This window comes from Ictidomys tridecemlineatus, chromosome 7 (genome assembly GCF_052094955.1).
Source record: "Ictidomys tridecemlineatus isolate mIctTri1 chromosome 7, mIctTri1.hap1, whole genome shotgun sequence".
Lineage (NCBI taxonomy): Eukaryota > Metazoa > Chordata > Mammalia > Rodentia > Sciuridae > Ictidomys > Ictidomys tridecemlineatus.
Genome location: NC_135483.1, coordinates 163702747 through 163719881, shown reverse-complemented (window position 1 = coordinate 163719881; position 17135 = coordinate 163702747). Strand labels below are relative to the sequence as shown.

The window sequence follows — 17135 nt, the reverse complement described above, 5'->3', positions numbered from 1 at the left end:
TCAGCACCAGATTGTTAAATCTTAATACTGAAACAGTGCATCATTTTAATATTTTTGTTCTGTTTATTCCCTGTTTTCAAGCATTATGTCAAGCATTGCGCATTCATTTATTTCATCTTGGACAGGACGTGCCCTGACCAGAAAGTTCATTTCCGATTGTGGGGATTTTGCCCCATAGCTATAAAGCATCATTTTGTGAATCTTTTAAAATACACTTGGATATACAGGTGTTCTCTCTCTTTCTTTGGTGATTATATATATTTAAAAGAACCATGTAGTTAGACTCACCTATATTTTCAAAAACAATAAAAAATGCAGTTTTTCTTTTATCTCTTAAACATAACTTTTTTATGTGTGACGATTTTTGACATCCTGAGGACCATCAGATTACTTTTTTCCATAGTCTAGAAATAAAATTTGTGTTACCCTCTGCCATTTGTGAAATGAGTTTCTCTATTTTTCTTCATCAGTGTTCTGTGTGCCCTACGCACCAGATAAGCTGGGCCCATCTGATGAATAAGTTAGCATTTTCACCATATGTTGCTGAAGCCATCCCATGAATCTGCCTGGAACAAGGGTGTTCCTAAAATTGCTGCTTGCTGTAGACCAACGGTGACCAGGATTCTTACTCTTTTCTCCTTCTGTGGTGTGTTTGCCTTGTGCAGCAGGAAACCCACGGGGAAAGGGTACTATTGTCATTCTAAAAAGAGCCAAGGTATTAAAAAAAAGCAAAGGAGCTGAAGGCATCTCTGCTATTTCTGATCTGGGGTCAATGTGTGTGCCACTGCATTTGGCGCAGGAAGGCAGCCCCTCTCTCTGGTGGAATGCGGGTTGTGGACCTGGAGGATCACTCTGCTTCATCTATTGCACATTCGCTTTGGGAATAACACCACAGTCAGAATGTGACTGCGTGCTGAGCCCACACACAGGAATTTTCTTGTTCAATTCAAAACCGAATCTTGTATTTACTTAAAGCTTGCTTTTTTTTTTTTTTTTTTGTCTATGAAATCAGCAGTCCTGTATATTTAGCATCAGTCTTAAGTTAGACTGTGAATCAAGACTTTGGGGGAAGGAAGTATCCGTATGGTTTTCTAAGTAATTTAAGAAACAGGAAAACATAAAAGAACTGATTGTCCATGATTAAATCTCATCCTTTTCATTCCCATCTTCCTGTATAGTTAACTAACTCAATTGTCAGCCAGAAAGAAATAGCTTATTGCACTGGGTTGTAAAATATCTGAGTGGGCCTTGAGTGTTGACTGTTGAATGACCTTCTTAACATTGAGCAAACAATGGGAAGGTTTAATAAATAGCAGATATGTGTTTATTATGTTTTTCTTCCCTGTGCAGGAATAATCAAGCTGGGGAGGTGGAACCCTCTCCCCCTCAGTTATGTGACAGATGCACCCGACGCGACGGTGGCCGACATGCTGCAAGATGTCTATCATGTTGTGACTCTGAAAATCCAATTACAAAGGTGGGTGTTTCTGAACATCTGCCTTTCCTTCCTTTTGGAGTTGGTCTGTCGATCATAGATGTACTGCAGAGAGCAGCATGTCCTGTCTTCATTAATATCTAGACATTGGATGAAATGAAAAGGAGGAGAGAGAGAGAAAGAGGAGGGAAGGAGGGGGCGCTGTACCAGGCATCTTTATAGTCCACATTCCAACTGTTTTATGTTTTGTTTTCAGAAGCAGTGAAGTGGTAACCCAGGGGCAGCTTGATAAATCATTACAGAGCTGCAGGGAACCCGACAGGGAACTTTCCACAGCCCCTCATTCAGTGGGTCCTCTAGGCATGGTTCAAAGCTTAGCATGTGGCATTTGAAGAATAAACCCCTCTGCTGTTTTTTTGTGTTATGAAGGGTGAGTTTGGGTCCTGTGGCAGGTTTACCAAGCGTGCACTGGCCCTGGAAGTCTTTTTTCTCTCCTTCTGATGACCACCCCAATAAAATGCACTCTGTGGCCGTCAGAGACACTTGGAATGTTCCCTCAATTTCTCCCTCCCTTCCTTCTTCCAGATAGGCTATCCAAAGCAAGGTATGCCTCTAAAGGTTCTTTGCAGTTTTAGTTGTAAAGTGCCTGATAGTTGTGACTTCAGGAATGCTGTGTTTCAGTTTTCTCCTTTTGGAGAATTTATTCTTTAATAGGGACCCAACATCCCTCTCCTTATCTGGGAATGCTTGAGTGTCTTATCTTAGAAGTTATCTTTTGACAGAAGAGTAACATCTCTGTTTCTGTGAGAGTGGAGGCTGGGCCTTCAGACTTCAAATCTGCTGTAACATTTGCCAACATTTGACCTTAGGAATGCCTAGTAGTTGAATATGTGTTGGGAAAGTTTATCGTCACACTGCCTTGCCATTTTCATTAGCACTTTGGGGAAAAAAAATCGCTATTTTTAAAAAATAGGTGTTTCTTCATATTCAAAGTGACTGCTTTTATTAGGAAGTGGGATCACTAACTTAGAGACCCTCTCACAGTCTATTGAGGTTCAAGTTCCTGGAGAGGCAGTTTTGCTTCCTTTCCCTCCCTTCGGGCCCAGCTTAGACACCATTGCTCGGCAGCTCTCCTAGTGCTGGTACAAGGTGGTGGAGCCACCACTGCACTCCTGTCTTCTGCTGTCACAGCCCTCCCTTGAGGTTCTTGGGTTGTTCATTGTCCCTCTGTTTTGCAGTTGTTCGAAGCTGGAAGACTTGCCTGCGGAGCAGTGGAACCATGCCACAGTCCGCAATGCCTTAAAGGAACTGCTCAAAGAGATGAACCAGAGCACATTAGCCAAAGAATGCCCTCTCTCCCAGGTCAGTATCTGCAGGGGGGTCTGGGAAATGGAAAGCCCTTGGTGGACTGTCTAGCAGGAGGCTACTTCTGCTTAGGCAGCTGTCGTCTCTGTCCTTTATTTATGCAGTCGCACTGCATTTGTGGTGGAAAAAACAGAGATTATGGTGCTTTTGGTTATAGAGTAGAAGTTATCACTTACTGAGAACTTTGATGCAGTAGGAACATGTGAAAACATTCTTACCTACATAACCATCAGCTTTTCATGTATATTTAGTGTCAGTCTTAAGTTAGAATGGGGCATTGCTGCTTAGGAGTTACAGACCTGTTGGGGGTGATGAAGTAGGGATTATTGGAAGTAGGGTTCAATGTCTCTGTTTTACAGATCAGGAAACTGGGGCTTGGATTAAAACTTAAATGCCCACTTAAGGGCCAGGCACTGTGGTACTTGACTGTAGGAGGCTGAGGCAGGAGGATAGCAAGCTTGAGGCCAGCCTCAGCAACTTAGCAAGGCCCTAAACAAATTATTGAGAACCTGTCTCAAAATAAAAAATAAAAAGGGCTGGGGAAGTAAGGCAGTTGTAAAGTGTCCCTGTGTTCAGTGCCCAATATGGAAAAAAAGAAATCCTGCCTAAAGTACTCAAGCTGGTTAAGTGGCCACTTGAAATCTGGCTCCAGACTTTCCCTTCCAAAGCCTGTGCTCCAGAACACTGATTTGCTTGGTCAATGGAATGAGTCAGTCATTCCTTAACCCATCTCTGCAAGACAAATCAAGCCTCTTTCCTTTTGGTGGAGAGAGATGATCTTTACATCCATTACACTTGTAGAGGTTTTTGAGCAAGTTCAACATGTAAAACTGCACCATGAGAAAAAGTAATAGTCCATTTTTAGGGAACCAGCTAAATAAGCTAAAACCATGAAAATAAAAGATTGAAAGGATCAAAGGAATGAACCAAAGCCAACTCATATTAGGTATTTCCTCATTCATCTTGGCAGTTCCATAAAGGAACAATTCAGTGGATAGTACATATTTTCTTGAACATCCCAGTGGTCTATAATTCAAAAGAGCAGCCTTGAAGGCAGAATAAAAGAGTGGAGAAGCCCTTAAAAGGGCAGCAATTGTAGTCTGAAGCATGTATATTTAAAGGGGGGAAGTCATGATTTAGCCATTCTGTCTGGCCAGATGCTGGAAAGTATAGGTTGTCTTGTGTCTCTGTGTATTTATTTTTGATTTCACCTTTCAAAATGTGTTTAAGTGGTGACAGCCTCTTCCATGTCCCCTGATGTCTCTGAGTCATCACTTCCAGTGCCTTTTTCAACCTTATAGGCTGTTCCAAGCAGCCTTATTTACCACACCTTACACCCCTTATTAGGTGGTCTTCTCTCTGCTGCAGTTTGAAAGCATCATGAACACTGTTTCCTGTGGCTTATTTATTCTTACATGAGGAAGAATTAAAAACTGAGGACTGTTTTTGACTGCGAAACCTCAGGTCCTCAGGATTTTGATCCATTTAAATAAGCAGAGCTACCAGTACCTACCTTGTCCACCTTGGAGGTTCTCCAGATGCCAAATGGCATGACTACAGAGAAGACAGTCTTGTAACTGAAAAATCGCAATGAAGAACAAATAATTTGCAAATGCACGCCCCTTGCAATATACTCCTATACCACACATTATCTCTGATTTTAGATAATTTATTTTTGTGGTTAACCATACATAACATGAAGTTTATGATTTTAACCATTTTTAAGTCTGTGAGTAGCATTAATTACCTTTATAGTGTCGTGCAACTGTCATCCCTCTTTCCAAAAATTTTATCACCTCAAACAGGTCTGTAACCTCTAAGCAGTGATGTCCCATTCTCCTGTCCCTCTAGCCTCTGGTAGTTTCTACTTTCAGTTCTATGAATTTGCTTACTTTAGATACCTCACTTAATTGGGATCATAAGATATTTCTCCATTCATGCAGGCTTATTTCCCTTAGCATATCCATAGGTCTTTGAAACAGCTCTGTCCTGTGCCTTCAGCTGAGGTTTTGTTGTCAAATATTTGAGGAAAGAAAGGACTGACTAAAGTTATTGAACTGTGAAGATGTTACTGGATTTCCAGTGTGACGGTGCTACAGCATTTATACAGTCTGCCTATACAAATAGACTGTGGGGGGAATTATTTCTGACATCCTCAGCAAGCCTTGTCCAATTGGGGATCATTAAAGCACCTAACTTATGTGTAAAATATGCCAAAATAACTGGGCAGTGAAATCAAGCAGCCAGTTGGGTTATTAGAAAAAACCAAATTGAGCATGTGTTCGCCTGTAGACAAGTGGCGATGGACTGTGTGGACCAGTCATGTGTTAACCAATTGCCAACTTTCCGTTTCATTTAGTCTTAAGTGCACGTACATAGGGATGTATCCTATCTTGTGTTAAGCAGTTGCCAACTGTCCCTTTCAGTTATTTTCAAGAGAGGTTGTTTTAGTTTGTGGCCCAATCTCACATACTCATGTTGAAGGAGATTCACAGATGACAGCTTGACAGTCATATCTCTAGCTGAGACATTGCAGTGACCATAAGAAATGAAGGGCCACCAGCTCTCAGGAGTAGTCTTTTCATGCTCCAAAGTCTGGAGGTAGTGTGTCTTTCGATTAGAATGGCAAAAGTTTTCATTTCTCATTTTACCCCTTTACTAAATTGAAGGGTAGATTATAATCTCATGTTTAATACGTTGTTGAGCATATCACAAAGCAGCTTGAAAATGAGCAAAGGATGCACATATTACTCATTGCCTGTCTCATGCAAAAGGAGGCAGGAGATGTCCCCCACCCCGGGGCGTTCTCACTCACAGAACCTGTAATCATTCACTCTGGTTTTGAAATGTTCTCTTTCACAGCAGATGTATTATGTATCTGCAGTTTAGCTACTCTTAGTGTCACATTGCTATTCAAACAAATGAATCTCAGCTCACCAATAGGAATGTGGTGAAGGTTATTCAATTATTTATTATATCCAGTGATTCAGTTAATTGAATAATTATGCAGTTTTTTCATTTTTGTATGTTTCTTTTTGCAGGAAAAGGGGATGCTCAGATCTCTGTCTTTCCAAGTGTATTGTGCAAATCATCTTAACCTGTGTTTAACAAAGTTGTGCTTTTTCCTAATAAGTTCTAAATTGCCTTTAGGTTCCTTAGTGTTTTCTGGTTCTAAACTTGTTAATTAACACATAGAATGGACCTGAAGTCATCGCTTTGGTTTTACTTATTTATTTGTCACCTTATTTCTTGTTTGGTCTGACGAAGTGGTTGCAGCATGAGCTTGTGCCAGCTGATAGATGTGGTGGTGACTATTTCCTTCCTCCCATTAATTCGTTTCTCTTCTTAAGAGACCATGAAATGCTGCAGTCCAGTAGTGGGGCCTCTTTGTGTTGCTTCCCATTTGCTGTTTGACTTTGGACCAAAAAAAAAAAAAAAAAAAATTCATTCTGAGCTTCTGAGCCCTCAGTTTGAAAATAGAACCATACTTACAATCACATGAGGTATCTATTCTCTGGGCTAGTTAAAAAACAAGTGAGTTTAAAATTTTATCTCAGCAACCTAAAAGAAAATTTATTTTTAGATAAGGCAATCGAGCTAAAATAAGTATAGTCGTGTGACACTTAACAACAGAGATTCATTCTGAGAAATGTGTTCTTACATGATTTCCTCATCGTGTGAACATCATAGAGTGTTCTCGCACAGACCTTACTGGCTTAGGTCAATCGTTCAGTCTGACCTCTTGGTGCACTCAAGAGATTCAGTTCCAACTTGAGATGTAGGAGCCTGCTGTCATTGTAAAGTGGCGTACTGTTTCACAGAAACTTTTTTTTTTCTTTTTAAGTGAGAGGAGTACACTCTAAAATAAGGATAAGAAATGCAGTATAGTAAGTACATAAACCAATAATAATCATTTGTTATCAAATGCTAGGTACTATACATTATTGTACAAGCTATACTTTTATATGACTGACAGAGCAGTAGGTTTGTGTATACCAGCATTATCTCAAACACACCAGAAATGTGTTGTGTGTTACATTGCCATGTTACTAGGCATGTAAATAGAAATTTTCCAGCTTCTTTATTATCTTATTGTTGTGTATGCAGTTCATTGCTGATCGAAGCATCATTAATGCAGCATGTGACTGTATTAATAACTATTATAATATTCTCTTACAGTTTAGCTTAAAGAAAAGTCAAATCAGCTGGTTACCTTGGAGTAATTGAACTATGTGTCAGATTGACTATAAATAAGGACACTTAGATTTTGTTCCCCATCCCAAGTCCGTGTGTGTGTGTGTGTGTGTGTGTGTGTGTGTGTGTGTGTGGTGTGTTTTACTGGAGATTAAAACCAGGGGCACTCTACCATTGAGCTATATCCCCAGCCCTCTTTTAATGTTTGAGACAGTTTCTTGCTAAGTTTCCCAGTCTGTCCTCGAATTTGTGGTACTTCTGCCTCAGCCTCCTGAGTAGCTGGTATTGTAGGTATGGCCTAAACAACTGGCTCCCATCTAAAATCTTTATATTTAAAATTTTAAAGTCAGTTACAAAGACATCTGAAAATTTCCAAAAGTTTCTGTAGTTGGAAAAATACCTTAAGCCTTTTTAAAAATTTATTTTTATTCATGTTATTCACAAAATATCCTTGTCTCCAGTGACTATTTATGCAGAATTTATGGCTGTATCTAGGCCTGAATGGGGGCTCCTTTGATTGTCCATTATAAGTCCTCCTTCATCCTTTCTTTGTCATAGTCCTTGCCAAACAAAGTGATGTTTGTTTAGTTTATGCAAAGTTATTTTGATTTTAGCTTAAGTCAATAAAATAGTTCCTTATTTAATAGTTAAAAATAGTGATACACCTATCTTCTGGATTATTTGTATCAATAATGCTTTCTATGACATGGATATAGATTTCATTGCATTCTTGATCAAAAAAGTAGTTGCAGATTTTGTTCATTTATCAAAAATATGTGGGGACCCTAAAAGCCCAGCTGTGTGGTTGTTCACCAACACCTCCTTTTTAAATGAGTTTTGTGAAATATAGGCCCAGCTGGACAGAGACAGTAGAGCCCAGATTTTCATTTCTTTGCCACATAGGTTAACAATGGCCTTGTGAAATGTCAGTGAAGATGCCCCTGGAGCAAGGGCAACATAAGGAAGTCAGAGAGTGAGGCGAATATGAATTATCAGAGGCCAGAATGATGTGAGCCTGCAGCTTTACCTTATAGGCCAGGAAGAGTTGAGGAATAGCTCCAGGTAGTAGTTAAACACTTTCATTTTAGTCTGTTTTCCAGACTACATTACAATAGAAACTTTAGCCCCGACTCCTGCCATGCTATATATACAATCTTTCCCAAGGATAACATTCATATAAACAGGATAGAGAGATGACAAGCACATTCACAACTATTCCCATACACCAGTGTGGCTGGTGCATCTATTATTAGGGTGCTCTCATGCTACAATTTTTATTATTATGACATTTCACTTTGGTATTTTAAAATTTCATCTCTGTCCCTTTTCATGTGTTAAATTTCAGTGACTCAGATATCCCACATCAGAACTATGTGAGACACGAGGGAGAAAAAAAGTGAAACAGACACAGCTACTGTCCTCAAGGGTCCCACAGTCTAGGGACAGAGAGAAAATCCCAGTCCAGACAGGGAGCTAACTGAGGCAATCAGGAAACAGCTTTACTCTGCTAATAACACACAAAGTAGAACCCTGTCTCAGGTTGATGAGGATCTGATTTCCTAAGAGAGTAGGCAGTGCTCTGTAAGTTTTATGAGAAACTCAGGTGATGTTGGCTCTTTGAGTTCTCAGTGCTGTGTTTAGACCCTGGGATTAAAAGAGTCCTTCTCACTGTCTCCCTTTAGAGAAAAGAGTTGTCATTTAGAGATCAGCAACTGGGGGAGGCCAGCCATCTGCTATGTAGAAAGGGCCAAAGAGGTTTCTGTGAAATGAATTAGGAGCCCCCACCTCTACTGGTGCTGCATAGTGATTATGAAAGAAAGTAAGTCTGATGTTTTAAATGGGAGTCTATGTCGGTCTGTTGTTTGAACCTCCTGGTAAATAACTTGCCATGGACTTGATTTATTGTTATCCTTTTTATCTCTACTACTTTGTAGAAATGTCATTAGAAGTTCTAAGATTCCTCTGAACTGCTGCATGTCTGGGGATAACATTTTCGAGACAGATGAGATTTCAAGGCAAAATATTAAATCTCATGCAGGTCATCTGGGTCTCTTGAGTTGTTCACACTCTTTTGTTTTCAGACGAAAATTTACAAAAATAAAATCTATATCTAAAGCATACACATATGATATCACAGTTGATTCAGGTATAAGTTGACACCCACCACCTATGTTGGCCCAGACGTGCCATATCGTTGGCAAGTATGTCTCTGTAGGACATTGAGTTCAAGGTATACAATTATAATATTAGTTTTTCTATGCTAAATCAGGTTATTCTCTCATTTGCTTTCCTTCTAACTCCAGTTAAACACACATCAACTGAGGAGTTGATCTGAGGAGGGAGACAAGGATGAAGAGCAAGGAGGAATCATATACGTAAGCAACTCAGGAAGTTTAGCTTTGATTCCTTTTTGGTTGAAACACAGAACAAGTGTTAGGTTTAGTTTCCCCTGCTCTAAAATAGGACTGTTAATTTTTTCATTTGGTGAATTTTCACACGAGTGCTAATCACACGTTTCTATAAATTATATTAATTTAACTTATTTTCCTAAATGTTGTTCTGCAGTGTGTAGCACGGATGTTCTCAGATTCTTGGCTGTGTAAGCTTGTTGCAGTTGGAAGCGGAACAGAAACATCTGAAAGGCATTATTTGGATTACGGATGCAGGAGCATATGATCTCACCTTTTGCTCTGGTTCCTCAATCACAACTGTTCTTCCCCTTTGCATTTAATCTGCGTGTCCTGCCCTCTTCATCTTTTGATACTGGCCCAGGGTTGGCTTTTGGAAAAAGCACTGTCATTATATAAATATAAGCTTAAGGAATAGTGAATCCAGGTCATCATATTTGAGGTTAAATGGTTTAGTTTTCAGAATAAATGCTTCAAGGTAAAAAGACAAAGAAGATCCGTGTGGGCTCCAATCTCTGGTTCTTAAAAAGGAGTATTTGTATATTTGAAAAAAATTACTATTATTTTCCTTCTTTTCAGAGTATGATTTCATCCATTGTAAATAGCACATATTATGCCAATGTGTCAGCAACCAAGTGCCAGGAGTTTGGGAGATGGTATAAAAAATATAAGAAGATTAAAGGTAAGCTGAAATTTTTGTTTTTAAAGCCTATTTTTAGATTCTTAGGTCAATGAGTTGTTGTTGGAATATATGCTAATTTCAGATTTTGTGTACATGTACACACACACATACATACTATATAGTTTTTATAAAGGCAAGATTCCTAATATTTCTGTCATGAGATCTATATTGGCTCTCTGAAAACTAAGATGGTATTAAAACTAAAAATAAAATTCTTAGCATAATGTACTAAGTTGGTAGCTTTTATCAGTGAAAATTGCAAAGGCCAAAATCCCTTAGAATGGAAATATAAAAGCAGTTATTTTAGGTTAAATCAGCACTTATGGTTTGATTATTGATTATCAAACTGGAACAACTGTCACAGCATCAGGAGATCTTTGGTCAGAAATGTAATTTTGACAATGTGTTCTTTCAGAGACCATTCTGAGCAGTGACTAAAACAAGGGCTATATACTTTAACAGATTTGTGTTCAGATCTCTTACACTTAACAGCTATCTGAACTTGAGCAAATTATTTAACTTCATCAAGACTCTCTTCATCTTCAAATTCAAAATAATGAAAATTTTCAAGTTACTGGTAGTTGTGAGGACAAAATAAGATAATATTGGCACAATCACTTAATAATTAGTAGCTATAATACTATAATAATAATTAATAGTACTAGTAGTAGGACAAGAAATAATGTATTGTATATGGAATTATGTTTGGTCCTGAAAAATGCAGCAATAGCATGCTATTTGTATCACCCATTGTTCTTTAAACGTATCAGGGATATTTTACCTTTGCAAATATATTAATGTTAGAAAGATTCTATTACTCTCATTCCACTTAAGATGAGTGTGACCAATTTCTGAGGGAATTGGGGGTATTTTTGTAGCATTGGTGTTTGAGGGTCCATCCAATCCATAGTTTGCATGACAATGACTGTGTCTATCATGTTGTATTGTTGGTATTCATAGCTGATTGAGAGCTCACTGCCCCATCTAAGTGCCACAGGACAATTTGTGGTGAGCAGGTAAAAGTAAATGATGAATTTATTTGTTTGACCACCTGCAGGCATCCTCAAAGGGGTCAGCCTACTAAAGTAATGCTGTTGGCTATTGAGTGTTTGGAAGCTTGTTCACACAGTTATCTTTTGAGGAACTGAGCTTCATATACATTGGCATATTGCTGATGATAAAGGAAAGCATTTTATGCTAAATATATAATTTAAAAGAAAAGTCAAAATGTTGAACTACCCAGGAGAAATTAAGTGCCCTGAAAATTGAATTAAGATCCATTCCTTTTCAGGGTATTCTAAAATTCTTAAAGCCCTTTAGAGTCTGGTTTGGGAACATGCTTTAGAATATTAATACTTGACCCTTGTGTAGGAGAAGATGAATAACTCCTCGTTATAAGACATAATTGAGTGGTTCAGAAGGGTTTCTTTTTCTGTAAGTGTTGCCTCCCAATTTTTCTTTTAAAATTGGATTGTTAAAGTGCTTGAACATATCCTCTTTGACTAAAACTCAAAAGAATCACACAGCTTCAAGGTCATTTGTTAGATCCCATTAACTTTTGTGATAAGCGAAAAGAAGAGTCCTCTTTTAATATGCTAGAGTATAATTCCATATTCGGAAAGACTGAAAACTCTTCACTGTTTTCAGAATTACCACCACGGTGTGTGTGTGTGTGTGTGTGTGTGTGTGTGTGTGTGTGTGTGTGTGTACATTAACACTCATGTCTCTTCTTTTTTAGAGATTGAATTCTTCAAGCTTTATATTTTTTTAAGATAGTAAATGCACAGTTAAATCTTTAAGTGCCATAAAAGCAGACTGAGACCTTGATTTCATTCAGTAGGTCAAGGATCCACGCCTGAAGAGGCTGTCAGACACTGTGTACACATGCTATTCAAAGAGATGGAGCTAGTCATTACTGTTGAGAAGTGTGTGTGTCTGTGTGTGTGTCAGTAGGAGGAGAAAAGGGAAGGTTAAGGTATGTGTGAAGTAAACACAAGCTGCCATAAAACAGTTCAAGTGGTGTTGATTCATCAACCAAGGGAGTGGGAGGAAAAACAAAGAATTCATGACAGGTATAATGGTGTACAGAGAATAAACACCCATAGAAGTGTGTTTTATTAACTTTCGACCCTCAGAAAAAAGGAAGTATTGGACCAAGATGGGAATGTTTCATTTGCTAGATGCTTCTTGCAGGGAATAGATGTCACAGTGGGAGTTCCTACCTCGTGGGACCCATTTCTCGTGGGGAAGTAATGGTTTGGTTTGAACAGCTCGTTTGCTCCCATCCATTTTTGAAATAAAAGAAGTAATGAATTCCAAGTCTGGAAATGAGTAGTGAGAAAACTAGAATTCTACTTTGGGGCTCCTCCTTAGAACCCAGAAGTCAGAGTTCCAAGTACCTCCTTGGCTCCTCCTTTACTTTTCTACCCCAGAGTTATCCGCTTGCATCTACCATGCCTGATATTCAGTGTAGGAGAAAACCTCAAGCCAGCTTACTGATGTCCCAAAGTAAATGCAGACTACATTGTTAAATATGTTTCCTATTATCTGCTAATGTCTGTTTTAATAAAACAGTGGGAACTAAATGGTTTGCTTCTTAATCAAAACCATGACTTCCTAAACATAAGCTATGTGATTCTGTTACAAATTGCCACATATAGATCTCCTAGGTCAATTTTTTTTCTTTTTTCATAGAAATAAATAAACAGTAAAATAATTATATACTCTGAAAGATCAAAGTAAATATGACTAAAACCTGGCAAAAATAAAAGTCTACTGGAAGGATTAAAAAAAAAAGATCAGATTGCAAATTCTATAGTTAATGCTTAAATAAATATGAGAAAAATGAACAATCAATAATTTGATATCATTAAAAACAGATGTAAAAACTATATACAAATGGAATTGTCTAAATTTTGAAGTAAACATTTTAATGTGCATTTTTTGAATTTGTTGTTATTACAGCTAAACTATTTACACTTATTCTTTAAAAAGTCCTAAATTGGTTTGGCTTAGAATGTTAACTTTATTTTCCCCAGTGATCACAGAAAAGCACATTCTGTTTACCCTTTTTCTTTAATTTCAAAGACAATCAAAGTTGACACAGACATTTGAGTTAACATTAATGATACTTTAGGAAAGATGGGGAGACAGAATTTGTATACTCTGAGTTCAGGATCTGAGACCATGAACCTGCTTTCCGGTAGTTTTCCATGTTGAAGGAAATGGAGGGATGGATGGAATGATTGGCTGGTATAGACAACATTTTCTAAAAATTACTACCCATCATTGGGTGTGGTATCATACCCCTGAAATCCCAGCAACTCCAGAGGCTGACACTGGAGGATAGCAAGTTTGAGGCCAGCCTTATCAATTTAGCAATTCCCTAAGCAACTTAGACATGTCCCAAAATAAAAAATAAAAGGATTGGAGATTTAGTTCAGTGGTAAAGTGCCCTAGGGTTCAGTCTCCAGTACCTAACTAACTAACTAACTAACTAAATTTGCCACTCATCTTATCCTAGCATTGCTTCTGGTCTAGATTTTATCATGTAGAATTTATAAACTCCCAAGTATAAGGGAAAATATATTTTGTCTAGAAGCAAAAAACAAAAGTTGCTTAATATTGAGGAGATTTAGTGTTGGACACACAGATAATCCTAGACGTCTAGAAACATTCATGGTATTACAAAATTATTTTGAGGTCTTGGTATTGTGAGGGATTTACCCCATTGATTTTTACCCACTGTTCTTTTGTATGAGCTCTAGATGTGAATTTGTCCCATCATTTTTATGAAACTAAGAGGTATTTATATATGCCATACCACCAAAATCATACTCTTATGGCAATCTACTTTTGCAGGGGAAATAAGAAAAGTATTTTAACAATGATGATATATGTTTTAAATGTAGCCTAATAATAAGTTAAAAGAAATAATTTTATATTTAAAATATTTTTCATCAAAAATGTTTTATTTCTGAAAGCAAAATGAATTATCGTCTTTGGTGTGGTGGGGTCAACCTGAAGTATTTAATATGTATCAAGAATTAAAGGGTTACTCAAAGTTCACATAAATACTGGTGGCTATCATAAAATTATTTGTGTCATAAAATAATATCATCAGAATGAATAGACCTAACCAAATCCTGTATTTTGTCCAAGGTGAAAAATTATTCCCATCACGTTTTTTCTCTGTCATTTCTCAAGAACCCTTGATTGTGTTTTCTTCAAATCTTATTTGTTTATTTGAGCTTATTTTGCGCAAAAAAAAAAAATTAAAAATACAGGACAAAAGCAGTTTTAAAAGCCAGTGTTACTTTCCTGAGCCTGGTTTATTCTAGTAATCAGTATTTTATCTGACCCTGTCTGATCTAGTCTTGCAAGATCAAACGTCCAGGCCAGCAAGCAGACGGTAAACAAAGCCCATGAAGGGTTTCAGTAAACACAAAGATTAGATGTTGAATGAAAATTAAACTCCTTGAACTAGTCTTCTGTACTAAAGTGGTTAAGTGGGTTGTGATTAAAAGAAATAAGTAATTATGATCATTATAGCTGAAATGATATAATGTTACCACATTTAAAGCACCTCTTGTCCCCAAAAATGATTGTGTCATTTACAAAGTGGTGCCTCAGAGTTGAATAGAGAAATCAATGTCCCCTGACCTGGTTCCATAAGGCAGCCCTTGCTTAGCCACGGTGGGATGGGCGGTCAGGACAATGCCTTTAATCAGCTCTCGGTACTTCTGCCTCTGCTGTTGTTTAGCTCTGATGAGGTAAAAGTAACTTACTTTTGTCTACCTAATTCTTGAGTCATGAAAGAAATTTGCTTTCACCTTCAGATCTAAATGAAGGTATCCTGCTAGGAACTTTGTCTGCTCTCGGCCTGTATTGTTCCTTGCAGAGACTAATACCAACATCCAGTTCTTTGAGTTTTGTATAAATATCGGATTTACAACAATAGAAACATTACTTCCACAACCAGCCATTTTCCATCTTGCTGGCTTTCCACCATTTAGAAGAGCCTTGTTCATTTGCCCTGTGACAATCCCTGGTATATATTCATTATCCACGTAAACTGTGTGGCCCTCCAGTGAGAAGCTTATCGGTGGTGTCAGCAAGTAGGAAAATGGTGTGCAAGGAATGCCTTGCACATTCAGTTCACACATGGACCCCTTCCTGGCTTGGATCTTAAAAAGTTCCTTTTAGCTCGGTAGCTGCTTCTTCGGCCTTAATGTATTTATTTATAAATGTTCAAAGAAGTATGAGTTTGTTAATGATGTGTTGGTTGATTAAAAGAGACAAACATTTTATATATATAATATCTTTATATTACCATTTTAAATGCATGTTGAAATAGGATGGGAAAATTATCTGTTTTCATCCCTTTTTTCTACCTCCCATCCATCCATTACACATACTTATTATTTGAAAGAAGTAGAAGTTCTTGGTTTCTAAAAGCCTATATCCTCTATGAAATCATTTATCATACGACACACATTTTTATCATTTAAAAGTAAGTTTGGGCATTCTTTTATATGCCTGGCAGGATTCTAAGGGTGGGATTATAGTAGGGAACATTACTTAGGACTTCCTTAAAAAAATTATAGTCATGATAAACAACTTTAATTAAACAGACCTTCAGCAAGTTCTTCTGCAGGCAACCTAAAAGCAGTGAGAGACAGCCAGAAACATGTAAGACATGGTTCCTCCTTCTAACTGTGTTGCTTATTCTAGCCAGAAAAGCAGCCCCATAAATATATAGCAGTGGTATAAACTAGTGCAGTGGAAGTTGGGTGTTAGGTTTGCAGGGGGCCCAGATAGTTGGGGCGAGGTAGCACATGAGTTATACCTGAAGAATGAGTAGTAGAGTTTTACAGGGAGGAAAAAGAGCACAGCATGTTTAGAGGTTGCCCATTTATCATGATTCTGTAATCTTTTCCATCACTGTAACAAATGCCTGAGATAATCAACTTAAAAGAGAAAATGTTTATTTTAGCTCACAGCTTTGGATGTTTCAATCTATGGTTAGTTGGCCATGTAGCTTTTGTGCCTGTGATGAGAAAGCCCATTATGGCAGAAGTACTGGTGAAGCAAAACTGCTCACCTTATGGCCAGCGACCAAAAGAAAGAGAAAGAGGAAAGTTCTGGGGTTCCATTATCCCTTTCAAGGGCACCCCCCACCCCACCCACACACCTGAAGACCTTCCACTTCTTAAAAGCTCCACCACTTTTCAGTAGCAGTACTCCGGAGAACCCAAGCCTCCAACACATGGGCCTTTGGGAGACATTTATATCCAAACTACAGCAGTTGGTAAAAATCAACAGTAGAGCATAGCTGGGTGTGGGGGTGGTGACGGCTATGAGATGAAAAAGCCCATGAACTGAGTCAAGAGAGAGTGAGATGCTGTGGAAGCCAAGGGTCCATGGTTCACCAGTGAGAAAGTGTTGGTGAACCTGCCAACAGGAGGGAGCTGGAGAGAAGATGTGGGCATGCTGGTGGGAATGGCCTTGGGGGAAGCTGCTTCCCTGCTGAGAATAGGGAAGTGGTGCTTCAAAGAAGGGCAGAAGTGGAAGAAAGTGAAGTCACTAGATGCTGACTCAGCAAGGGAGGAATCTAAAGGTTAGGTGTAGCTGATTCTTAGCAAAAAGGGATTGGAGTCAATCCTCTCCTTTTGAAGAGGAGGCAAGAGTACGTGGGATCTGGGATCAGAGGCACAGATGTACTTTGCTTTGGGGGTTGGGAGGGTCATGATGATTTTGCAGTGAAGGAGAGGTAGTTGGGTTGGGGCTTGGTGAGACATCTGAAATAGACACTGGACAGAGCCTGTGTGGGAAGCAATGGGGAAGCACCAGAGAGGTGAACTCAGGGGACCTGGGTAAGGATTTATAGTGGGCCAGGTCTCTTTAATTCAATTTCTCTCTTGTAGTATTCATTGGATTTCTCCTACTTTTATGTTTCCATTTGTCCTACTCAGAAACAAAACCAGAAACTCAAAAACAAAGATATGGTGTTGCCTGACCAAGAATCAACAAAGATGTAGAATGAGAGGTT

The 17135-nt window shown here is 38.4% G+C and overlaps 1 protein-coding gene across 2 annotated transcripts in view; it reads left to right on the top strand.

The window, feature by feature from the left end:
* Satb2 (SATB homeobox 2) overlaps positions 1–17135 on the top strand; it is a 178698-nt gene that overhangs the window by 75121 nt on the left and 86442 nt on the right. For both annotated transcript variants that reach the window (XM_078017803.1, XM_078017802.1), the window contains 3 exons: positions 1351–1477; positions 2674–2797; positions 9982–10084. In XM_078017803.1, coding sequence (XP_077873929.1) covers positions 1351–1477; positions 2674–2797; positions 9982–10084 — 354 coding nt within the window. The remainder of the gene's footprint in view (positions 1–1350; positions 1478–2673; positions 2798–9981; positions 10085–17135) is intronic.